We start from the raw sequence: 26,563 nt of genomic DNA, 5'->3' as shown, positions 1-26,563 counted from the left end.
CTGACCGGCTCAAGGTTGACTCAGCCTTCCACCCTTCCGAGATGGGTAAAATAAGGACCCAGATTGTTGAGGGAAATAGGCTGACTCTGTAAACTGCTTAGAAAGGGCTGTAAAGGACCATGAAACAGTATATAACTCTAAGTGCAGCTGCTAATCAAAGGTACAAAGGCTTTGGAAAAGCACTTCTTCCGGCTCCTTTAAAATGCCATTCTGAAAAATCAAGCCAGTAAGGAAGTTACTCGTATCTGGAGTCATCTTCATTTAATTCTGCATTCAAAAATGACATGGAGGGGATGTCATGTGAGAAAGGGCGTTGGTACTTACCTGAGACGCCTCTTCTCCTAGGGTGGAGGCAGGATCCAGGCTGGCCAGAGAGGACTTATGCATTTTCCATCAAGATCAGGTGGTCATACATCTGGACCTTTCCTTCGTTCCCAAGGTGTGTTCCTGCTTCACCAAACGCAGGAAATTATCCTACCAAATTTCTGTCCCCATCCTGTTCACCCATTGGAACATAAGTGGCACACCTTGGACGTAAGGAGGGCTCTCAAAATTTATTTGAAACGCATGGCTGCAGTTCGGAAATCTGACTCTCTCTTTGTGTCATTCCAGCCGGCTTGCTTAGGTAGCAAAGTTACATCACCTACCTTAGACAGGTGGTTGAGGTCATGCATTTCATTGGCGTACCAATCCCAATCTTCACATGTGCCGGATAAGATTACCGCACATTCTACAAGGAGCATGTCTACTTCAGTGGCATGGGCGGCTCAGGCCTCCCTACAGGAAATATGCAGGGCAGCTACCTGGGCCACGCTATCAGCCTTTATCAAGAACTACAAAATGGACTCTTTTGCAGCAGCAGATGCAGCCTTTGGCCGCAGGGTGTTACAATCAGTGGTGAGGGCGGAAAATCCAACGAAACAGTCTTAAACCCTCCCTGGGACGGCGACAGCTTTGGTATGTCCCAGCCTGGATGCTGCCTCCACCACTAGGGAGAAAGAGTGTTGGTACTTACCTGAGACGTCTCTTCTCCTAGGATGGAGGCAGCATCCAGTGTATTAGATATTTGAGCCTCCCCAGGCAACTCAGGAGCCAATATGGAGTTTTCTGTACTAAGCATGGCTGCCATGTTGTCAACTGACAGCGTTCAAAATGGCGATTCATGCCTTTTCTAACTGTCACGGAGCGTGCATTACACAATAAAGTCAAATTCACCCTGCTGCTCAGCCACGCTAGGGGTTCCAACTGTTACACTTTTAGTTTTTCTTATTTTGATGTTTTCTTCTCACAGAAACTCTCTCTGGTTCTCTCTGCGGCAGCGTTTGGCAATTAGAGTAGTCACTGGACTGCCGCGTTCGCCACTCAACTGTTTGACAGGACCGTGTTCTCAGCAGGGAGCCAAATACTGTATTCTAGCTTCGAAGATAGGCGCCTAGAGACGGAAGCCGAAGCTGACAGCCAGCGTGCTGTTTCAAGCCACTGGAAGCATTTATCGCAGTTTCAGTCGCTCTAGCCCTAGCGACAGCCTATGTACTCTGACTGGGTTTAGAGGCTCAGACCCTTCCAAATTCACAGTCCCACAAGGGGCTTTGATACTGGGGTCGCTGGCTCTAGCACTCCCTATTTTTTACTCACAAACGCCTTAATTTAAACTCCAAAGCTTTTCAATCCACATCCAACACTCTTTTAAGACCAGAGAAAGTGATGATGCAGCTGCCCTCATGGAGGGACTGAGTCGAAAGCTGGGTCTGTCTAGCAACAGAGGCATGGCTTAACAACTTTACCAGACTCAGTCCTCTTCATTTAATTCTGCTTTCAAAAATGACATGGAGGGGATGTCATGTTAGAATAGATATAAAGAAGTTAGTAAACTGTGAACAATTCCTCGTACTAAACTTTTGCATTCTTTTCAACTCATTTTGCCCCCCCGCCCTCCCCCCAGAAAAGTGTCCCCTAACTATCAGCTTTCTTATATTTTTCTCCAGTGGATTAATAAAACGTTACCCACACGTCGCGGATATGAACTATAATTACAGATAAGTGCTTGGTTACAACCAAATTGGGACCAGAATTGCCATTGCTAAGTGACACAGATGAAAACTTCCTCGACTTAAAATAGTTCACTTAGTGACCATTCAGTTACAACGTCACTGAAAAAAGTGACTCATGATCATTTTTCACACTTATGACCATTGCAGCATCCCCTGGTCATGTGATTTACATTCTGATGCTTGACAGCTGATTCACATTGATGACGGTTGCAGTGTCCTGGAATCACATGAAGACCTTCTGACACGCAAAGTTCAATGGGGAAACCAGATTCACTTAACAACTAATGTTACTAACTTAACAACCGCAGTGATTCACTTAACAAATGGGTCAAGGAAAGTGGTAAAATGGGACAAACTCACTTAACAAATGTTTCACTGAGCAACATAAACTTTCGGGCTTAACACATGGAGATTATGAGAGGAGGTTTAAAAGTTTTATCTGGAATGTATTATTAAGATGTATTGTGATTGGATGATCTTAGGATGATTTAATGGAATGTTATCATATAATCCTATTCTATATTTTGAATATTATATATAAAAGGATGTAAAAACAATTATAGTCAAATTAAGGTTGAGATATAATAATCGTGATATACATGAATATAGGTGAATTTAAAATATGAGATTTGATATGAAAAGCAGGTGGTGACTATGGAAGAGATGCATGGAAATACTGTAACCAACTGACACACTTTCTACAATTTGTAATGGAAGATGGTTTTTTTTTTTTATGTTTGTCCTTGTTCAAAAACAAATAAAAAAATTTTTTTTAAAAACTTCTGGGCTCAATTGTGGTCGTAACTCGAGGACCACCTGTATATCACCTAACTTGGCCACTCAGTGATAGCAATTCCGGCACTCTCAGCTGTCATTGATAAATGAGGGCCTGACATGGCAGCAACATCTGACTTCCTTGCCAGCTCCCCGCTTGACTTTGCTTCTGGGAAGCTGGCATGGAATCATGATTTCTGGCTCGCTGGAAGCTGAGCGCCTGGATTGCGATCGACTGACTGTTGGAATGCTGCGACAGCCAGAATTCCAAGGACTGGTTAGAACTCACTCAGTGCCATTGTAAGCTTGAACGGTTACTGAACAAGTGATTGAGGACGGTTTTTAAGGAAACATAAAAATGATCCAGGGAGCAGAAATATAAGTGTCCTGGTTCCTGCGAGATGACATTCTTTAATTGATGAGACCTAAAGTCGTCTCCTTTTGCTAGATCTAATAAGATGAGTAGAAACCACTGGAGAGAGGCAGTTCTTCAAGTATCTGACCCCATGCCATGAAGGGATTATAGATCAGTGGCCCCCAACGTTTTGGGCACCAGGGACTGGTTCCGTGGAGAGAGATTTTTCTGTGGACCAGAGGGGGCGTGGTTTCATCTGCTGCCTGCATCTCGCGGATGAGGCTTCGCTTGTTTGCACGACCCCGTTCCTGGCATGGATTGGGGACCCCTATAATAGGTAACAACCACTACCTTAAATTGCACTTGGAAATCTGCTAGGAGGCAGAGCAGCTTGCAAAATAAGGGTATAACATGGGCAAATCAGGAAATGTTCATAATTATTCTCTTATGCGAATCTTTTAGCAGCTAAAAAGTTAAAAAAGAAAGAAGAATAATGCAAGATTATCCCCCCCCCCGCTATGTCTCCTATTCGCTGCCCAAAGCCTAAAAGCAAGCCTATTTATAATCAACAGCCCAGTACTATCTACACATCTTGTTTTCCCAAAGTTGGTTTGCTTCCTTAAAAGGTCATCAGAATGAGAGCCGAGAAAAAAAAGTCCAGAAAAAAAGATATCAGGTTTTAATATTATTATTTGAATTGTTATTTTTGCTGGATGCCCAAACAAGGGACACAAGTGGTTAAGGAAATCCATCACAAAATACTCACATTACGTGTTAACAATTAACTTCTTTCATGTGACTGAAACCACTTACAAAATGGACAAGCTTAAAGGCTGAACTTGCCTGAAGGGCAATGGATCTTAAGAACATTTCTACCCATTTCTTAAGTTTGGCTCCAAACCATTTGTCTTTGCAATACTGGGTGAGTGTGTGATTTCTGAATTTTTAAGAATGAATTCTTTTAAAATTTGAACCAGCTGTAACATTACTAGAAATTTTGCGGTACGGTCATTTACTTTGGCAATAAGCTCCACTGAACTCAGAGGAACTTACGGCTGAGAATTGCATTCAAAACCGGTATATATTCAGGTTCAATCATTCTCTACTTAATTGTAGTGCAAAACATTTCACTGAGTATAAGTGCTTTCAAAATTAGAAAGTTTTTTTTAGTTAGAAAAACTAAATTAAATAGAAGAAATATGTTTAACCAAATTACAAGGATTTTTACTGTCTACAATCTACATCTTTGAAAAGTACTGCTGGTTTGTAAATTCCTCTCTTTTTAAACTCTTTTAAATAAGGAACTCCTCTAAACTGATAGATTAAACGTTTTAAATTTTATGATCATTTATATTGGGAGTGATTAAATGTGTGTGGACCCTTCCCGACAGCTAAATGGTTAACCTTCCTCAAGGTCTTGGTGCCTAATTTCAATTTTAATTTTTATGAGAGAGGGAGATTTAAATAATAAGCAAAAGTATACTATATTGGTGGTCATCACTTCTGTTGAAGAACTTGACAATTCTTATATATCTTTTATATCAAACCATTTTCTTTACGGCAATGATTCCTTTTTTAAAAAATGTAAGCACTTTCATTTGCTCCAGAATTCACTAATTCAGCTCACTAATTATAGCACAGTGAAAGCATTGTTGCTTGTAACACTGGTTTCTCAACCAAATTCTACATGGAAAATTGTTCACTGTTAATCCCAATTTAGACTTTACGCTAAATGATAATTGTCCCATATTATTTAGAGAATACACAAAGAACCTCACTGACCCTGAACTGGGGCATCCGTCTGTATGTTCTAAAATATGTGTAAACAAAAATAAATCTCAATCTACAGATTAGATTATTAGCATGTATAATGGTAATAATACTCAGTCCAAAACTGATTATGTACCATATTAAGAAACTATAATTATATTCAGAGTTATGATATTTCTCTCCCCCCCCCCCAATTAAGTTATTATCAATACATGGACTTCCTCTGTATTTCACTTTCAGATTTGTTTTTAATTTAATCCAGTACTGTTTGTCCTGATTAGCAAAAGCTTTCCAAAGTCGTCCTGAAAAAAATTATGTAGCAGTATTGTTTATCTGAAATCCTAAGCAGCTGTGGATGCAGTCTGTGATTTTCTGCATAAATCCATGCTTCACCACTCACCTTTCAGGTTTTCTTTAAAAAAATATTTATTGTAACCCGCCTTTATTATTTTTACAAATCACTCAAGGCAGCAAACGTATCTTTTCCACACAACAACAACTCTGAAAGGTGGGTTGGGCTGAGAGAGTGTGATTTTCATGGGTAAGATGGGACTTTTTCTCCTTAGTAGCAATAGCAATAGCACTTAGGCTTATATACCGCTTCATAGTGCTTTACAGCCCTCTCTAAGCGGTTTACAGAGTCAGCCTATTGCCCCCAACAATCTGGGTCCTCATTTTACCGACCTCGGAAGAATGGAAGGCTGAGTCAACCTTGAGCCTGGTGAGAATTGAGTTCAAATCTCTGCCAATGCTGGCAGCTGGCAGTCAGCAGAAGTAGCCTGCAGTACTGCACTCTAACCACTGGGCACCACGTCATTAATGCAATCACTGAAAGTTCTGATAGTTAAGAAAGAAGGAAATTAGCACTTTGTTGGATTAAATAAAAGTTTGATTCCCTGAGAAATCCCACCCCCTTCAATACTGCCAGATGTTGGGCTGTGCCACTTTAGTGCAAAATTATGGCAGGCAATTTGTATGGATGAAGCTTTTAAAATGCAATGCTCAATTCTTTATCCATTATCTAAATATCAATTTATCCATATGAATTGATGCAGGAAACATATCTCATTTTGGCATTTTTTGAAGGATGCTTTAGTTGACATCCTTCCTAAAGGATGGGCTTTAAACTCAACCATCATCCCAGTCATGGCCATGTTGGCGGTGAATGATGACTATTTAGGTCCAACACAGCTCGAAGATTCTAACTATTCAAACACAATTATGTCTTCTAGCACATCTTTCTGCAAAGGAATTAATGTTTTTGTTTTTAAAACATCCCCCTCCCCCCTCCCATAGTGGCGTATTAGTAGTAGTTGTTGAGCAGAAAAGAGATTATGAAACTAAATAGTAAGCAGAGAAATCCCAGGATTAACGATTAGAATCAGACAAAACTAGTTGGGCCTTCATCAAATCCCCCCCCCCCCCCAAAAAAAAGACTCAGCAAGTGCTCCTCCATTACAGACAAAGAAGAGAACAACAAACGTAGCAGCGTTGTCATTCCATGCGTTGCAGGAATATCTGAAAAGCTCGGGGGGATTTTTGACCAACACAAGATACAGGTACACTTTAAACCCAAGAATACACTGAGGCAGAAGCTTGTCTACTCCAAGGATACAACCCCCAGACGAAAACCGAGCAATGTTGATATATGCAATACGATGCAGTGAGACATGTGCAGAAACAACTACTTCACAAAAATACATGGCGACATAGGAGATCACACTCATCGGACAAGGTTCAGCGATCATCTGTCTTTAAAAGACGCAGGCCACCCTTTTGAAAGCAGCAAAGTCCACATTGTGGATAGACAGGACCATTGGTCTGAGAGAGAGGCAAAAGAATCCATGTATGTTAGAACTGAACTACCCTCCCTCAATGGAGGGGAAGGAATAAGACCCCATTTATCTTCAGTCTACAACACAGTCCTTGTAGCAATTTCAAGAAGATTCCATAACCAACTGCACTCTGATTCAGGTGACCCTGAGGGTACGGATAAAGCCGCAGGAGGGCTCAGTGGCTCTCAGAGAGAGTGCTAACCACCAGATGACTGCGGAGAAGTACAATCCTTCCATCCCTCCTGCCCCATCACCCAGTCTCAACTGTCAGTACCTGTCCTTCCATCCCTCCAACATCAGAGCCACTGAAGCTTCTTGGATGAGAAGCAAAATGTTTTCTTATTCTTCCTCAAAGAAAAAAACAAACAGTTCAGGTGCCCTTTTTGTGGGGATGGGGGAAGCACCTTTCAGACAATTAAGAACTGGATGATTGAGAATCTCCACAGACATTGGTTGGGCCGTTAAACTACTAAATTATTGTTATGACGAAAGGGCCCTAAAAACAGAGCTCCAGTGCTTTTACAGTTTATTATAATTGAACCCCACTCTTATATTATGAGATAGACAAGGTGGTCTATGTAGGTATCACGTTTGGACCAATCATTTTCCTTCTTCTGTGTTTGAATATTGTATAAAAGGCTAAGGTGACAAGCAGTGAGCGTACATCTTAATTGATGCAGCAACAAACAAGTTGGCTTGGATTTCTCGTGTCCTGCGTGTTATTTGGAGCCTCTCATGATGGATCCTCGTACTTAACTGGTTTTATGGCCAACACATAAAACTTCAAGAATACAATATTTATTTCATTTAAATTATCAGATTTGTTTGCACACCCATGGCAACAAGAGGTGACTCTGCCTTAATGTAACAGTGCCTTAAGATCTAAGAAAACCTTCTGCAATTTATTTTTGTGGCTATTACTAGTAGAATACTAATAAAGGTGTTCCCATTTCCACTTCTGAAATGTTGAACACTGTCCAGTATTACTGACTGGCAAAGGTCCAGGGATGTGATCTGTGCCCCACCAAAGTGTCTCCTTAAATGCATTTATTATTGTCTCTCTCTAAATTTCCTGCTTTATTTTCCATTTTTAGCTTTTCATTTAAAAAAAATCCTGTCCCCTTTAAGCTATCAAGCTGATGAAAGGTTGCTAGTCACAGATAATTTAGAAGGCATGCAGGGGGGGAGGGGGAGATAAGACTATGAATTCACACTTTTGAGTTCCAAAGACTCCTTTAATGATGAAACTCAAGAGGTTCCTGGTAGCTTGCAGGATATTTGCTGGAGAGCTGTGATACATCTTAAGGGAAGCCTGGCACTCTGACAAATCAGCCATCAACAGACACATAGACATTAGCAACATCTACAGACAATGCAAAAGAGACTATTGACCAGCCCCAAAAGGAACAAAAAGACTCCAGCACCTCTCTACCAGTAATCAGCACCCAGATCAGCGTAGATTAACCCAGATTAATATCAGACCAACTGTCAAGCAAACAAGAAACTGTCAAAGAACCATCAGTAGTAAACAGTTCAACTGAACAATCTCTTAAGACCTCCCCCACCAACCCACCCACATAGGCAAGTAACCAGAATATAAACTGACAGCAAACAGCATTCCTTCGTAGCCCTGATGATGCTACCTACCTAAGGTAATGAAAGGTCTGTAAGAAAACAAGCAAGCTCAGAGAGCACCAAAGACCCCTCATGTCAACCATGAGCTACAAATAATTATTGGTGCCTCTCAACAATTCAAACTGTTTCCCTTTACTCTTTCAAAATTCCCAGGCAACAACATCGACAGGGATATCTTTTTTTAATTATTCGCTGTCACACAGCAATTTCTGACTGGAGCCAGTATTGTGACTATTCTTCTCCCCACCCCCAGACCCCCTTTTCAGCTCCTAACCCTCATTACAGTGTAAGCAATGTCCATTATATTAATCTGTTCCTGGCTGTGTTAGTCATTTTGCAGCAGGCGGCATTTCAAGAGTGTGATTCCGCTTTCCTCAAAAACATTTGCATTCACCTTCCGTCCTCCCCCCACCTCCCTTTTTTTTCACATCACGGAAAGGCTGGTGAGGGAGCAGAACGCTTGCGGATTCAATGGATACTTACAGCTTGTCCTATTAAGAAGATGCTGTGTAGATGTTTACATACTAAGCCTAACTCCTATGAGCCTCCAGGCAAGCACAATTCTATGGGGAACTGATTTTCCTCATGTTTTTTCTTCGACCTGCAGAAGCAGCAACGCCGAAGGACGCTGAGGCTGAACAAAAAAAGGGATCAGGCTAACCAGCAAAATGAATGCACTCTTCATCTAGCCCTCCACACACCGCGGTCAGCACTGCAAACCCGGGAACAGGAGAATTTTCTGACTTGAAAGCCCTGGTCTTAGCAGTAAGGACAATGAACCACATTCTCTATATTATTGTATTATTATTATTATTATCATTTGTATAACTGTACATGTCAAATGGGAGCATATTGTTCTTGACATGGAAGGTTGAAAAACGTGATTTCAACTAAAATGAAGCTTTGAGATTTATGGGTGCATGGGGTGGGCACATCAATGCATGCAACAAAATCATTAAAAGAGGTAGATTATGAGAGGTTTGTGTTGAGAAGATAAGGACATGTATGCAATGATTTAGACATCATATGCGAGTATAATCTCTGCTCAACAGGGTGGTTGAGTGTTTGTTGTAGCAGGAAAAATCAATACAAGATAATTGTTGGTTTGAATCTCAGTGTTTCAACAAGCTGTCCCTTTTCCTGCATCTTTTTTCCCCCTAGGGTTGCATATACTTAGCATCTAAGAATTCAAGGATGAAGACTTTATTTCTGAGCTCTAAAGAAACATACTGCTATACTGAGGCACATCTAATATTTCAACAAAGCCACACTTGTGGAAAAACATATTCGGAAAGGTAAAAATATGCAACCGTATTTTTCCCCCTGTAAAACTGCTCTGAAAGCCACTTTAAACAGCAGTGCAAGGCAATGCAGTGTTGCTAAGGTCACAATTTCTTCCAAGCAGAATAAATATGAACTGCATTCAAGACCATTTCCTTTCTATTTTATACGATGCATTTGAAAACAATGCTAATTCGGGCAATTCAAGGAAAAACAAAACAACTCATGGTTTAGACTTCATTATAACGATGATTAAACACTTCAGTCTTTTCTGATGTCCCCCCCCCCCCCCATAAAATCAACAGTAAAAAAAACCACACTAGATCCAATTCTGGTTATGCTTCAAATATATTTTTGAAATCCATAACAAGGTTTCTATCTAATCCAAAAAATTATCAGCTAGTTGTATGAAAGAACAGTTTATCTCTATTCATGTCAGTGAAAGAGAGAAAGATTCCATAATCAAAACCACAAGAGGTAAAAGCAGATTAATTGCTAAAGCATAGATAAGCCAGTATTCAAGAACACCTGCATTTGTAATATGAAACTTTAACAGCAGTGAAGTATTTTTTTCCCTTTCAAATTGAATGAAGCATCGACTGAATTTCATTTCAATTAAATGATTAAAATGCTGCTGTTGTTTTTTTCCAACCTTTCCTAGGTAGAACAGTTTCAGGGAACTGTGGCAAGAAGAAAACTCCAGAGAACATTTGGAGCTTCAGAAAACATCTGCAAAGCCAAAGATGAACCTACTTGAGACAGCCAAATCAGGGTTTCTAGTCTGCATCGTGGTTTGTGTTTTCATCTTTGGTGTTTCCTATCTACGGAATGCAATCTTCAAGGCAGACAAGGAAAAAATCATCTCAAAAGAGTGTGGCTTTTATCCAGATGAACTTTGCTCGGCCCTTTTTGATAGGAAAAGAGTTGCTTTTCAAATTGGGCAAGTGTGCCAGGAGGCATTAGGGGAAAAAGACATGTCCACCTGCATACAAACACCGTGCAACTGTTCTACGCTGCAGAAGAAACTCCACTTCATTACAAGGCCACTGTCGGAAGAAGAAAGGAACTTTTCCTTGGCGTACATCGTCACCATTCACAAGGAACTGAACATGTTTATAAAACTACTCAGAGCCATTTACATGCCTCAGAACGTTTACTGCATACATATTGATGAGAAATCATCAAAGGATTTTAAGCAAGCGGTCCAAAGCTTGGTCGACTGCTTCGAAAATGTTTTTATTGCTTCAAAGAGAGAAAAAGTTGTCTATGCAGGATTCTCCAGGCTGCAAGCAGATATCAACTGCATGAAGGATTTGATCCATTTAAACAATCAATGGAATTATGTTATTAATCTCTGTGGTCAGGATTATCCCATCAAAACAAACAAGGAACTTATACGCTATATTAAAAGCAAATGGAATGGTAAAAATATAACCCCAGGAATTGTTCAACCACCTCATATGAAACACAGAACTAATTTCAGTTACCAAGAATTTGTACGTTCAGGAAAATCCTACGTCTATCCAACTTACAATGTGAAAAGTGAACCACCCCATAATTTGACTATATATTTTGGGACTGCGTACTATGTACTCACAAGAAAATTTGTAGAGTTCACACTGACCGATGAACGTGCAAAAGATTTGCTTGAATGGTCAAAAGACACCTACAGTCCAGACGAGCATTACTGGGTCACCCTGAATCATATACCAGGTAAGCAGAATTATAGAATTATCTTGCACTTAATTGTCTCCGTACATTGTTCACAAAGACTGCATATCAGACAACCCATGATCCCTTGGCTCCCCCTTTCAGAAATATTTCTTGATCAGATTCTCAATGCCTTCAACAATGACAGAACTGCTAATGCACTGCCTTCATTGGAAAATTGGGATACATTCAGACATGCAATTGCTGTGAAAATAGACCATATTGAACTATAAGAGCTGCAGTTGCGCAGGGGTTAGGGTGTAATACTGCAGGCTACTTGTGCTGACTGCCGGCTGCCTGCAATTTGGCAGCTCAAATTTTACCAGGCTCAAGGTTGACTCAGCCTTAAATCCTTCCAATGTGGGTAAAATGGGGACCCAGATTGTTGGGGGCAATAGGCTGCCTCTGTAAACCACTTAGAGAGGGCTGTAAAGCGGTATATAAGTCTAAGTGCTATTGCTATATAGCATAGTTAATCAGCAGAAAAAAATGTTTTATGGCATTTTTGTATTTATTATGTCATATACATTTTAATACTTTTCAATGTCGTAATTTTTTAAAATAAAATTTGCCAAAATTTTAATTCCTTGGGATTATGAATCCCAGATTTTGGACCTATTCTGTAACTTAGCCCACTTGAGGTACTTTAATTCAAAATTGTTGCTTTATGATGCATTGTTTTGCCCACTTAAATGTTACAGGAATGAGTGGTTTTAGTAATATATTGATAGATGTAAGCTAAGGAGAAGCTATTGGAAAGCATTAACCAAATCCCAAAATCTATTTTCAGCCTGTCTTTCGGATTTAGAAAATAACAAATTCACAACACACCATGAATTGGAGGGTTTTTCCTTAACCTGTGAATTAAGGGAGAGATGGGGGAATAAAACAAATCAAAATAAAAAAAAGAGAGATTTCACATGGTTTCAATCCCAATGGTTTAAATTATGTAATTTAAAAAAAAAATCAGAAGACACCAACAGCTTGCTTTCCTTATTTACTTATCCATTTAATTCAATTTGTATGGCTACCCATCTCACCGAAGCTATTCTACATGGCTCACAACAAACAAAAGGGTAACTAAAATGACATTAAAGCACGAGAAGAAATCCTGTAACGACAGAAGAGATAAAAAGGTAATAAAGTTCATAATCATCTGGGCTCCACCTTACTGCCTGACTCCTAGTCCTAGGAAGGTTTTCCAGTCTTTGAAAGTGAAATACAACCCATTTGGTTATTGATATACTAGCTATCAACTATGCCATTATATGTTCCAGACCTTTCTTGGCAAATATTACATTCCCGCCAACAATGAGTTTCACCCACATTTAGTGGTTTGAGAAAAACATGTGATCTGTTACCCAAATATCATGTTGACATATCTAAAAGTTGAAGACTGGGACTGGACAGGTTCTGACCAGTTGCAACTCAGAAGCATAAAGTAAGCGGTACAATTTGTTTTAGAATGGGAGAACCTGTTTCAGGTGTGATTCTGTAGCCCGAGTTTGGGAAAGTGGGTTGGAGATCCTCCCATATCTGCAGTCTCTCAAATTCTCAAAGATTTGCTTACTACCCTGAGTGAAGAAATCACAGAGCTAGATCTCTCTCTCTCTCTCTCACGCACGCACGCACACTGTTTTCCCCAAAATAAGACCTCCCCGGATAATAAGCCCAATTGGGCTTTTGAGCGCATGCGTAAAAATAAGCCCTCCCCGAAAATATTACAACATAGCAGCAGCCATGAGGTAACCACGCTCGCCACCTCCTGCACCTCAAAAATAATAACACCTCCCCAAAAATAAGTCCAAGGGCTTATTTCAGGTGTCAAAAGAAAATAAGACTGTCTTACTTTCGGGGAAACATGGTATATGCATGCATACATAAAATATAATTCAGGATCCCATGTATCTTAATTCAGCCAGAAAAGAAAATGAAGTAAAATAAATTAGGAAGACAAAAATAAAAGTATACGTGGCACTGAGCTCAGTCTGTATGTCCTAAATTGAAAGTTCATACAAAGAACAGTATCAATGAAAATATGCTGTATATTAATAATTTACAATTTGAGTTCCTCTATAGGAGACTGATTAAAAAAGTGTGAAAATATACAGGTAGTCCTTGCATCTACTAGAGTTTCTTTGTTTTTTTCTTCCAAAGAACACCCCTTAGAAAGTAATTAGTTTTTTATAATGTAAGGCATTAGTTCTGCCCTGAAGCAGTTTCCCCAAGGGCAGATATCATCAAATCCTTGTGGATTGAATCTGTAATGAGAATTTGCATCCTTGTTCTTATTTTAAAATAGAAATGTACTTTTATTCCAAATCAAAGGCTGTACTAGCTTTGACTGATATGCCAAAGATTGGACTCCAAAATGTAGAGGAGACCAGAGCAATTTAAATTTGATATTTATTTTGTGCTAAAGCATAACAAAAATGCAATTTTGTAGTAACTTTTGATGGGGTTCTGGGGACTTCACCCAAAAAATTTTAGAGGCTTCAAATCCTACACTTCATTTTAAAAATAGCACGCTCATATTTGCACAAAAGCTTCCGTTTTGTGTTGCAACTGTAATTGTGTTGCAACTGTAATCACATCCTTTATTACCCACAACAAAAGCTTCATGGTCTCTTAAATACTAACACCTTTATTACCGCAAAAACTTTCCTGGCCCTTAGTCTGCTTAAAAATCGCATCTTCATAAGTGGTCTTTTTTGCTTCCCTGAGATGAACTAGAATTAATGTCATTTATTTATGGTTTTAAGCTGCCACTTACAAGATTCACAAATAATGATTCCTAGAGGCAGTATGGTCACATACTTAAAAATAAGTAAAAGCAGATATTATATGCTACGGGAACTCACATTTGTTACCCTGGGAACAGCAATACTAGAAGAATAATCCATGCATAAATCTGTTTTTCAAAATGCAAAACGTGTATAACAAAGCTTTTCAATTGGTTGTACAGATGCTCCTGGTGCTACACTAAACACAACTTGGCAAGGAAATATACGAGCAATCAAGTGGAAAAATCAAGAAGGAGAAGCCCACAATGGCTGCAAAGGTAATTACTGAACATGACACAATCCTAGTTCAGAAACCGCTGAGAAGTGATCACCTGTCAGGTGCTCAACTATGCATGACATTCTGGTCGATCTGACAGGAATGGACAGATAAAATCCACAAAATCCCACTGAAGCAAGGATAAGAAAATTACTGTATTAGATGACACTAGGTGACTCAACAAGCTGCAATATAGAATAATCCCAATTGTGAATTTAATTACCATGTGGGGCACAAAGAATTTGCACCTAAAGACATATCCAATACATATAATTGGCTGAGTTTTACCCAACTAGTAAAATTTTGTGGCTTTTTAAAAAAAAAAGCAGCTTTATTCTTCCCAACTTCTTTCAAAGGAAACAAAAATATAGATGTTTCCTTCTTATTCCCCCCATTTCACACACAGATGCATGGGTGTCCATGTCACATATGGACGTATCTGTGGTCATAAGCAAAATTAAGGTAAAAAGTAACTACTGTATTTTCCGGAGTATAAGACGCAGCGGAGTATAAGACATACCAAGATTTTGAAGAGGCAAATTTTAAAAAAAGTTTTTGCACTCTGCAGACCTCCCTAAAATGGTCCGTTTTTCGTGAAAATGGGCCTGTCTTTTTTTTTCAAAAAAAGGACATGAATAGCCTTTAGGAGGTTTGAAGAGTGCTCGGGGGGGGGGCGCAAAATGAGCAAAAAACGACCCATTTTTTGTCAAAACGGGCCCGTTTTTGTCAAAAAAAAAGAGGGCATGCATAGCCTTTAAGAGGCTTCCAGAGTGCTCCTGGGGTTTGGGGGGGGGAGGAAATTGAGCAAAAAACAGCCTGTTTTTCGCTCATTTCTGCCCTCCCCAGCCTCCAGGAGCACTCTGGAAGCCTCCTATAGGCTATGCACGACCATTTTGGTTAAGAGGGCAGGGTTTCGGGAGGCAAAAAATGCTATATTCAGGGTATAAGACGTGTCCAGATTTTCAGCCTCTTTTTTGAGGGAAAAAGGTGCATCTTATACTCCGAAAAATATGGTAATCTTTTTTAGGTTATTATGTTAAAGGGCCATTCCTTTCCTTTCTCCTTCCCCCAATTCTGTTCTATAATTTCTACAACGTATTTCACTTCATTCATCGTTACCTGTCCCAGCTTCTGCCAACCTAGCAGTTTAAAAACATGTAAAAATGCAAGAAAAAAAAATAGAAACCACCTTAGGTGGGAAGATAACAGCATTCCGTGCGCTTTCGGCATTTAGTCATGTCGGCCCCATGACCACGGAGACGTCTTGGGACAGCGCTGGCTCTTCAGCTTTGAAATGGAGATGAGCACTGCCCCCTAGAGTTGGGAATGACTAGCACATATGTGTGAGGGGAACCTTATTTCATTTGCTGAATGGTATCCAGCCTGGGATTATCAATTTACAGTGCAATTTCTCTTTTGTAGGACATTATGTCAGGGATATCTGTATCTATGGACTTGGAGACTTGGAGTGGATTATTAATTCTCCTCATTTATTTGCCAATAAATTTGAGCCAGCCACATACCCACTTGTCATGGACTGTCTAGAAAGGCATTACAGAACGAAGTTGCTCCAGGAAGCTGATGTTCCTTTGGAAGCACACTGGCACTTGGAAGAATAGAAGGAACATCTGCACATTTGGACTAACCGTAATCTCTATGGAGGGCAAAACAGAACCAAAGACATGCTACATTTCAACATGTATGTTCCAAAAATGGATACCACATCATAAGTATTTAGCATCTTGGACCTGAGAACAGAAAGAAAAATTCTGAACGTGAAGATTCAATATGCACAGCTCTAGTCTCTTTACAAACATTAACTTCTCTGGGCCTGTTGTAGTTTTTTCTTCCTATACAATTGCTCCGAAACATATAATTGGTGTATATTGGTCTTACATACTTAGACAATATAGTTTTCAGTCCTTGTTTAGCAACTGCTGGCAGTTATGAAGATGACGTAAAAAATAATTTTATGAACAATTCTTGCATTTACAACTTTGGCAAGTTTGCAAAGCGAAGAAAAACTGCATTAAATGATAAGCACAATGGCAATTTACTTAATGACTGCTGCTTGGCTTAACAACTGAGTTGTGGTCAACAAAAAAAGGACTAAGAAATACCTGAATTCTCTTTCACATAAACCTCTTTCTAATAGAATGCTTGCTCTTTTAAATGGACTGCTTAAAAATAGCCTCTTGACTTAAGTCTAGACCAGGGATCTCCAACCTTGACAACTTTATGATTTGTGAACTTCCAACTCCCAGAATTCCTCAACCAGCTGGCTGAGGAATTCTGGGAGTTGAAGTCTACAAGTCGTAAAGCTGCCAAGGTTGGAGACCATGCCCTCTGAAGTTAAAAGAACCTAAACGAATCGTGATTAACTTGTCCCACTTGGTCTAAGAAGCATATCTAAATCCATACCTGAATATAATTAATACATTGTTTGTCCTTCTTTGACATCATTTTTCTACATGCAATTTTATGTAAAATTTAACTAATAAATTGCTGAATAAAAAGTCATAAAATTAATCAAAAATTCCTGTCATTTGATAATATTGTTCTTCCATCCAGTCCGACCTAAATAAAGCTTTATATAAAACCAAGTAAAAACCTATAAATAAGTTAATAAATAAATAAAAATATAAATAAAATTCAGGATTCCATAAATCTTAATTCAGAGAGAAGAGAAAATGAAGTAAGATAAATTAGGTAGACAAAAATAAAAATATATGGGGCACTGAACTAAATCTTTATACATCAACAATCAAGATTTCACTTGAATCTGTATGTCCTGAACTGAAAGTTTATACACAGAACAGTATTAATGAAAATATGCTGTATATTATTAATTTACCATTTGAGTTCCTCTATAGGTGACTGAAATATAAAGTTTGAAAATATAGAGGTAGTCCTTGTCTTAGGACCATATGTTCAGCAACTGTTCAAACTTACCATGGTATTGAATGAGGGCACTTAGGACCTATGCCCAATGTTATGGCCATTGCAACCCCCCCCCCATGGACACATGACCAAAGTTTGCTTCCTTGGCCGGTTGCCAGCACTTATGATTGGCCGCAGAGGTGCTGCAACTCCTCCCATCTGCTTATCTCCACTCCCCGCTCCACCCTTAAATGTCGAGAAAGTTCCAATAGCGCAGCACAAAGCAGCCACACTGCCCATGAGACTTCAGTGGTTCAGAGCAACCACTCGCACCCGCAAACCCTCTCTAAGGCCTGGGAAAAAGCCTAGCCGTTTTTGCTGCCCTGCCCTGCCCTGCAGTCACCAAGTTGAGTCAGTTATCCGGTAATCTTCTTAATGGGTGCAATAAATTATGATCAAAATTCCAGGGTCAATTGTGGTTGAGGACTACCCATATTCCAAAGTGTAATAGCTACGAGCTTAACCAGCAACAAACAATCTACCAACATGTTCCATATACCAACACATCACTGTTTTGTTCCAAGTGGTGATTGCAGAAGGTTTAATATAAAAAAAAACACTCCGTATCATGGTTTACATTTGCTTCTGTGTCAGAAATTTTAGAAATTTAACTTGAATTTAACTTGAATTTTTACAAAAAAAATTTCACTCAAAAAAATAATTTATTCTCAATAAAGGTATGGCATTTCCGCTACATTTGTAAAGGAAAATTCTTTGCAGATTTCTTAAGCAGATGAGCTCAACCTTAATGTTATCTGTCTCTAATTTGTCTAACAAAGATTCAACCATTTCAATATATGAAGGTTTTGTTAAATAAAGTGCCACTGATCTGGTTTGTATCTTAACAATGAATATTTATCTTTTCCCAAGAACACAGAAGGTAGATATACCGGTAACTGCTCTAATGTGATTTGGTTGCGCAAATAAAAATGGACTCTTGTCCCTACGAAGACTTCGGAAATTAGGGGCACTAAATGGGATAGTCGAGAGAACAAGTTGATTTGCACTTTAAAAACTCTGTATTTACTGTACTTGAGCCAACTGGATTTTTGTTCATTTCCAAGCACAATAAAACTTGTGGGATTGGAGTCATAAAGCTCTAACTAATTGAAAGTGTGCAGCTAGGATACCTGAAAGTCTTCCGCCACCTCCTCTATATATATATCTATTGCAATTTCTGAAATGAGGCTTTATTTTAATTCTAGAAAAGTTGGGTTGGGTCCTCTCCACTGAGCTCTTAAAGGGAGGGAAAATGCAAAAGTTTCACAAAGATTGTAATGGCTGCAGATGGATTTGATCCATATACACTGTCATCCAGTGACGTGCGGTGAGGTTTATGGCTGGTGAGGCTGGTGACGTCATCAGGAAGGCGGGGAATGGGATCACGTGTGCTGGAAGCTGAGGCAGCCTCCAGCACACGTGATCCCATTCGCCGCCTTCCTGAGCGTGCTCCGCCGGCTCGCGCTCCGCAGTCCTCGAAAGCGACTGGGGAACGACGAGAACCTTCCTGCCTCTGCTGGACTCTGCAGCTCCCGGGCGCGGACGGGCGGATGTATATAATATTATAATATTTATATATATATATATATATATATATATATATATATATATATATATATATATATATATATATATATATATATATATATATATATATATATATATATATATATATATATATATATATATATATATATATATATAGTATTATATACTATTATTTCATGAAGAGAGGTGAGGCTCTGCCTCCCTTGCCTCCCCTGACCGCACGTCCCTGCTGTCATCTCACTATTCCTTTCCAAAATATGTAATGTTATAAAAAACACAGAAAGAAAGACTAAGGAGTGTTTTGCAAAGGGAATTAAAAAGAGAGAGAAAAGAAAATCTAACAGATAGTATAAACCAACACCATTCACTATTCTCCATAGCAATACCAATAGCACTTAGACTTATAAACTGCTTCACAGTGCTTAACAGCTAAGTGGTTTACAGAGTCAGCGTATTGCCCCCAACAATCTGGGTCCTCGTTTTACCGACCTCTTAAGGGTGGAAGGCTGAGTCAACCTTGAGTCGGTCACGATCGAACTTCTGGCAGTGGGCAGAATAGAGCCGGCAATACTGCATTCTAACCACTGCATCACCACAACTCTATAACTTTTTACCCCTGCATTCCCCCTATCTATTCTATTTCATACACTGCCTTTAAACTTTAGATTTCCCTCTCTCTGAAGTTCTCATTTACTCCTTACAGTCATGTCTTTCTTATATTTCTGCTTCTTCTCAGCCTTTTTCTCCTCCTTTCCCAAGGGAAAAAAGAGAATAAGCCAGCACGATGAAATAGTGTTTGGATTATGATTAGCAGGACTCAGGTTTTGGTTTTCTTCTGCTACATGTGCTCACTGGACAGTCACTTTCTTACTCCAAACTATCTCACAGGGCTAATCTTGTAGCAAAAACAAAAAAAGCACTATGGAACCTCCTTGTACTTCTGAAGAAGAGTAAATACAAGTAGGAAGGAGTACTAGGTACACACATTGCTTTGGGTTGCTTATAAAGTAATACCATGGGATAAAAATCAACTAACTAAATAAACAAACAAATAAATAACATTTATTTTCTCATTCAACTCTCATTCATTCTCTCTGTATGAGTAAACACAATATGTTTATTTATATTGGCCACTGATTTTAATAAGCACTTTACATTTATTCTTGAAGTAACAGAAAATAAACAACTGATGTTGTTGTTGATGATGATTAGTGTATGGTGCTGTTACAGTAGCCAGGAGACCACAATGCTATTGCAGGGCAGTAGTTTGGCTTGCCAAGGTACCAGCCCTGTTATAGGAAACGCTTGCACCCTTCCCAAGCTGTGCCACAGAAGACTGAAAGACCAGTGGTCCTTCCTGAGGCATCGCCCAAGGCCCCCTCCCTTCCCAGAGCTGCCTCGCAAGTGGGCACCATAACCAGAAAAGTTCAGAGCCATCAAGAATCTGGTTGCCTGCACAAAGCATCAGTTCATCTCTCCATTGAAGTGGTACCTATTTTATCTGCTCACATACAACATGTTTTCAAACTGTAAGGTGGGCTGAAGCTGAGGTGAGTGATGGGAGCTCATTCACTACAGAGCTACGGCTCGAACCGTCGGAGCTGAGGCCATTTCCCTCATCATTAAGCCACTGAGTCAGAGTGCCTCTTCATGTTGCCCATCCCAGATTTAGGCTGATTCTTAATCAAAGCAATATAGCTATTAAAGCATTATCAACCAGATGAAGAAGGGAAAATGCGGCCTGTTTTTTTACACTCAGGCTGAACTGGATAGAGAGGTATTCAACTGATTCAAATTCTTCTTTCCTTTATTTATGTTAAAGGAAGGATATCATTTTGCAATTCAATAGACGTTCCTTCTTGCCAAGCATTGAAGAATTGTTCTTTATTCTTTATACTTGCCACACCATGTATCGGGAATGAAGCTTTTCCTATTTTTATAACTGGACACAGCAATATATCTTTTCAATGGGGTTCATTCACGGTGAAAATATCTCATTACAAGAAAGATATGGAAATGCCTTGCCTAACGTACAGTAAAACAGTTCATCAGCAGCAAGAAGTTGGTGAAACCTTCCATTTCAGTTATCTCTGGCTCAGTCAAAAGGCTATTAATTATTAAAGATTTTCCCACAGCTATGAGTATTTTCTTCAGCAGCTGTGCTTATTTTAAATAATCTCTAAACTTACCATTGGTCATTTGTTCCATTATTTATGTGAGAAACTTGTCCAAATAAACTTTAAAAGGAAAGTAGTTATTGTTTTTCAAGCATAAATCATCTACTTCCTCCCACCCTGGAACTGTAGACGTAATTTGGAAGGATTTTCTTCATGAAAAACAATGGATGGCAATGATTTATCCACTGGGTTTCTGTTACGCAAACTGGCTGCAAGCTGATATTGCAAGGGACAACTCTTCTTCAGTAATTTTGGAGTCATTTTGATAGCAATATTCCATAAAAGATCAGCAATGTTTTTGACATCCCTGTAGTTTTCAAGAAAATACACATGATGCAGGCTTTTTTTGAGAGGGATCATGAAAAAGAATAGATAATGTTTAGCTTTCAAGACCACGAATTTAGAACAAAGGAAATAAAACAAACAGAAACATTAGAGGGATAGAGAAATCTTGATCAGGATGAGGGGCGTTGTTTATTTTCCTCCTCTGAAGCAAATGGTCATGTTTTTAAATTAGCGATTTGTAATGGCAAAGTGCATTTTAAAAATCATTAGTACTTTTCAGTATGCCTAACAACTTCTCTGGGTAAAGTGCAACAATTAAATTAGAGATGTTGTTTAGTTACTTTCAAGCTAACAATGCATTTCCAAGATAAACCCTGATTACCAATTCTCCTCTCACTGCCTAGGTTCAGCAACTATATTTATCCTTAATGTACTAAGGGAGAGGAATGGTAGATGATCCAATTAACCCTCAGGATATTTCACATATAATAACACAGGTTTCTACTATTTTCCCCAATCAAAGTAAATTGATTGCATAAATTAGAGTTCAACAACTGTATTTATCCTTAGGAAAGGAATGGGCAGAGGATACAATTAATCCTGAGGATATATTGCCTACAATAATACAGTTTTCTATAATTTTCTCAAATCAAAGTAAGTCAATTGCGGTTAAAAGAAATTGTGACAGAACAACTGCTAGCTTGTTTTATTCAATTTACTTATCAAATTTATATTATTCCTTTGACAGAAAATAATTTGCATCAATTAATTATTGATATGTAGTATATCAATATTACTATTAGCCTGTTTCCCTGAAAATAAGACCTCCCTTGATAATAAGCCCAATTGGGCTTTTGAGCGCATGCGCTAAAATAAGCCCTCCCCCAAAAATAAGCCTCCCGAAAATATTGCAACACAGCAGTAGCCATGAGGTGACCACGCTCGCCGCTTCCTGCACTTCAAAAATAATAAGACTTCCCCCGAAAATAAGGCCAAGTGATTATTTGGGGGGTCAAAAGAAAACACGGTATCTACTAATAGACAGTTCGGTGTTACAATGGGCACATTGACCACATTGGACTGAGGTTTAATGGAAATTTACCACCAAAATGTACATAGAGCACTGGGCTGACTATTCCTGCTACAGAGGCATTTGTTTTTGATCAAATAGAGACTACTCATATTTTCAGAACATGTCGCTGACATAAATAGAATATTATAACATTTTTGTTTGTATTCCCTGCACAAGAAATTTGGCATAGAACTTCTACCTGCAAAGCAAAACTGAGTTGATTTAAGGCTCCTTGCCCTTCGTAAGCTCAGTTGGACAGACTGCAATTTTGCCTTTGCTAAACAAGCACCCAGTTCATATGAAGAAGTAAAATTCAGAATGAACACTTTGCAATATTTGAAAAGTGCACACACTATTCTGCACAGGAGTCCAGAGGTGAAAATCTATTTTAGGGGGGGAAAACTTCTGTACTGCATAGGATCTTATTATCATTACAGGAATGAATCTTTGCCGCCTGAAATATTAATCTGTCATTCTACCATTAAAAGTGGCATGTCACAGTCACCATGCCTGAAATTTTTCACTTGTCAACACTCCCTCATTTACAGTGTGACAAAGATTCTTGTTTGCTCTGTTGGAAGGGCTGTATAGAATGGCATCTCAAATACTTTTTGGTAAAATGTTTTATATATAACGTAGAATGAACAGAGGCAATACATGGGCCATATGAAGAGTAAGTAAGGAACAAACTCATATTAATTATGGGGAGATATTATTTGTATATATTTATGAATGGACAGCTTGGTTATTTGTATTTATTTATTAAAGACATTTCTATATTGCTTCCCCTAAGATATAAGATGATACTGGATAGCCATTTGTCTGGAATGGTATATCGTCTCCTGTTTGAGCAGGGGGTTGGATTAGAAGACCTTCAAGGTCCTTCCAACTCTGTTATTCTATTACAAAAACGTACACAACCACAAGATTAATACTGCATTTTTTTTTCTTTTTCTTTTTTTGCGGGGTAACAGCCATGAAACAACCAAGACTGATTCATTCCCCATATCGTCAGGCTGGAAAACTCCTGCTTGAAGCCTCAGTTGGTATCAATTAAGCAACATTTGTATGGTTAGGCTGGGGAATGGGAGGTGGTGGCATATGGAACAATGATATGATTCAAATTCAACAGAGATGATGATAAAAAAAAATACAATGGAGATCCAAGGCAAACAATACAAGCTGAGTGGAACAATTTAATATGAATGTGTCAGAACAGCCCTAAATTGAGTGAGCCCGAGGATCTTTAGTCCACACCTCCATCGGTGTAGATAGAAGTGATAAATAAATCAAGAGTACTTAATGATCTTCTAATATCGGAGTTTTTCAACGCAGCTTTGAACTAGTGTCAGTAAGTAAAGTTAACATCTAACTAAGTAAAATTAACCTTGAGACTAAAGAGATTGGTGATGCAGTGGTAGCCCTCCATTATAACCACAATCAGACCTAAAGTTTTTGGTAAGTGAGACATTTGTTAAGTGAATTTTTCCCTGCTTTACGACCTTTCTTGTCACACTTACGTGAATCGCTGTAGTTGCTACATTAGTAACATGGTTGTTAAGTGAATCTTGACTTCCCTCTTGACTTGGTTTGTCAGAAAGTCGCAAAAGGTGAACACATGACCCCAGGACACTGCGACGGTTGTAAATATGAGTCGGATGCCAAGCATCTGAATTTTGATCACGTGACTACGGGGATGCCACAATGGTCGTAAGAAAAAACGATCCTAAGTCACATTTTTCAGTGCCGTTATAGCTTTGGCCATGACTAGCTGCTGGAAGCTGTGCTGTGTGCTGGAGCCAGGCAGAAAGGGGAAGACCTGTGGCACTAGTGGCACTAGGGGCAGAGCAGGTCTTGTCCTGGAGACAGGCAGGAGCCCTCCCACCTGGCAGACTAAGATTTATTGCCCCCCCCACCTGGCAGACTAAGATCTATTGTCCTTTTGCAAACTACCTGCCATGGCTTGTGCCCAGGTGCCCCTGATGACTATAATCTTCCCGTTTAACATCTGGTATCCTGTTGACATCCTGCTATTTATGACTTATGGCGTTTCACCTGCCGGACTACTCCTATTACCTCTCACCCTCTCACCCTCGCCATCTGCTATTTTATAACAACTAGCTACTACAAACTATCTGCCCTCTTCCGCCCACAATGGACCGCACCCAGGCCTCCATCTATTTATTTATTATCCATCTTCCAACCGATCACCTGGCCAACATAAGATCTTCCCACCTAGTTGTGATCGTGGACATTGCTTTCCTCCCATTAGATCCTGGCTTACTGACTGATTTTAACATCAACAGCACCCTGACTTTGTCATAGCTTTTTACCATTACGTACTCGAGGTCGGACTTGCTCCTGCTGCGGGAGTCCCCCCTCTCGCAGGCATGGCCCTTTGCCCCCTCCGGGGCCCACCTTGATGACGGGTTTGTGAACCCAGAGAGGTGGAGGAAGCGCAAACTTAGGGGGTTTTTAATGAAATGTTTTTTATCCTTTTTAGGGGGCTCCAGGGTGGGGGGGTGGGTTAATCAGGCCAGGAGAGGGACCAGTGCCAGGCGAACAGGTGAGTCCAGGAGGGAAGTGAGTGTAGTAGGGGGGGAGGGAGAATGACACTTCAACAGAGGGTTGCCCTATTACAATGGTCGTAGGGAGGGGTGGGTGCGAGGACAGAAGAAAACCGCAACGTCGGTTGGGAGACCGTGGCTGTTGGACACGCCCGGTTGTCTGTACCAACCCCCGCAGCCTAGGTGGCCAGGAACTACAGAGCCAGGGCCTGAGGCTGATGCTTTGCAATGCAAGGTCCGTGATCAACAAGGCCCCCCTCATTAATGAGTTGATCTCAGAGGGGGAGCTGGACCTTGCAGGGATAACGGAGACCTGGTTGGGCCACGAGGGTGGTTTACCCCTCGTGGAGATGTGCCCACCGGGTTTCCGTGCATTCCATCAGCCCCGGGCCCTGGGTAAGGGGGGTGGGGTGGCGGTAGTTATATGGGAGGATCTGGAGCCAAGAGAGTTCACTGTACCTCAGATATCCGGGTGTGAGTCCCTTGGTGTGAAATGGGGCCCAGGGAGGCAGTGGGGTCTGCTGATTGTATACTTGGCTCCTTGCTATGCATCAGCAGCCCTGCCCGAGCTCCTCGAGCTGATCTCAGAAACGGCAGTTGAGATCCCCAAACTTATGGTTATGGGGGATTTCAACCTGCCGTCGACGGGGGAAGCATCCGAGGTGGCTCGGGAGTTCATGGCTTCCATGACAGCCATGGACCTGACCCAATTAATTCATGGCCCCACACACGAGGGTGGTCACACGCTGGACCTTGTTTTTGTATCTGAACAGTGGACGAGTGATCTGGGAATAGGGGATGTAGTTATTACCCCCCTGTCATGGTCAGATCACTCATCTCTCCGGCTCGACTTCCCTGGCGCTACCCCCCACCGCGGGGAGGCGGAACCAGACTGTCCAAGCTGGTACCGCCCCAGGCGCCTGATGGAACCGGATAGATTCCAGACGGAGCTTGGGCCACTTCCTGTAGACTTGACCCACTCTCGGTCGGAGGACCTAGTGACCGCCTGGAATAGGGCGGCTGCCGGGGCCTTGGACCGGGTTGCGCCTTTGCGGCCTCTCCTACGGCAACGAACCACCCTGGCTCCTTGGTTCACCGAGGACCTGAGGGTGATGAAACGCCATAGGAGACGCCTAGAGAGCAGGTGGAGGTCCTCGCGCTCCGAATCTGATCGAACACAGGTAAGAGCCTATTCACGGACTTACCTTGTGGCATTAAGAGCGGCCAAACGTAGACATTGCGCCGCTCTTATTGCGTCCGCCGATAACCGCCCTGCTGCCCTGTTTCGGGTAACCCGCTCCCTCTTATCACAGAGGCCGCGGGAAGCGCCTTTACAGGGCAGAGCAGAGGAGTTTGGAGAATATCTGCAAGATAAAATCGCTCAGATCCGGAGTGGATGGACCCCCTTCAGTGGACCAGGGGAGTCGTCAACAGCGAGTCTTGAGAGACCATTCTGGGAGGAGTTTGATTCTGTTGCCCCCGAGGATTTGGACAGGTTGCGTG

The 26,563-nt window shown here is 40.5% G+C and overlaps 2 protein-coding genes across 3 annotated transcripts in view; one reads left to right on the top strand and one right to left on the bottom strand.

The window, feature by feature from the left end:
- The window catches only part of RTF2 (replication termination factor 2), a 79,007-nt gene that overhangs the window by 27,987 nt on the left and 24,457 nt on the right, over positions 1–26,563 (bottom strand). The window lies entirely within an intron of this gene.
- LOC309388764 (beta-1,3-galactosyl-O-glycosyl-glycoprotein beta-1,6-N-acetylglucosaminyltransferase 7-like) lies at positions 3,982–18,680 on the top strand. Its single transcript, XM_081946373.1, has 6 exons — positions 3,982–4,102; positions 9,028–9,185; positions 9,582–9,715; positions 10,363–11,414; positions 14,377–14,472; positions 15,894–18,680. The coding sequence occupies exons 4-6, from the start codon at positions 10,445–10,447 to the stop codon at positions 16,088–16,090; spliced, it is 1,263 nt and encodes a 420-aa protein (XP_081802499.1). The 5' UTR covers positions 3,982–4,102; positions 9,028–9,185; positions 9,582–9,715; positions 10,363–10,444; the 3' UTR covers positions 16,091–18,680.

This window comes from Natrix helvetica (assembly GCF_964273705.1).
Source record: "Natrix helvetica genome assembly, chromosome: 3".
Classification (NCBI taxonomy): domain Eukaryota; kingdom Metazoa; phylum Chordata; class Lepidosauria; order Squamata; family Natricidae; genus Natrix; species Natrix helvetica.
The sequence above is the reverse complement of the archived record's forward strand: the minus strand, read 5'-3'. Positions and strand labels throughout refer to the sequence as shown.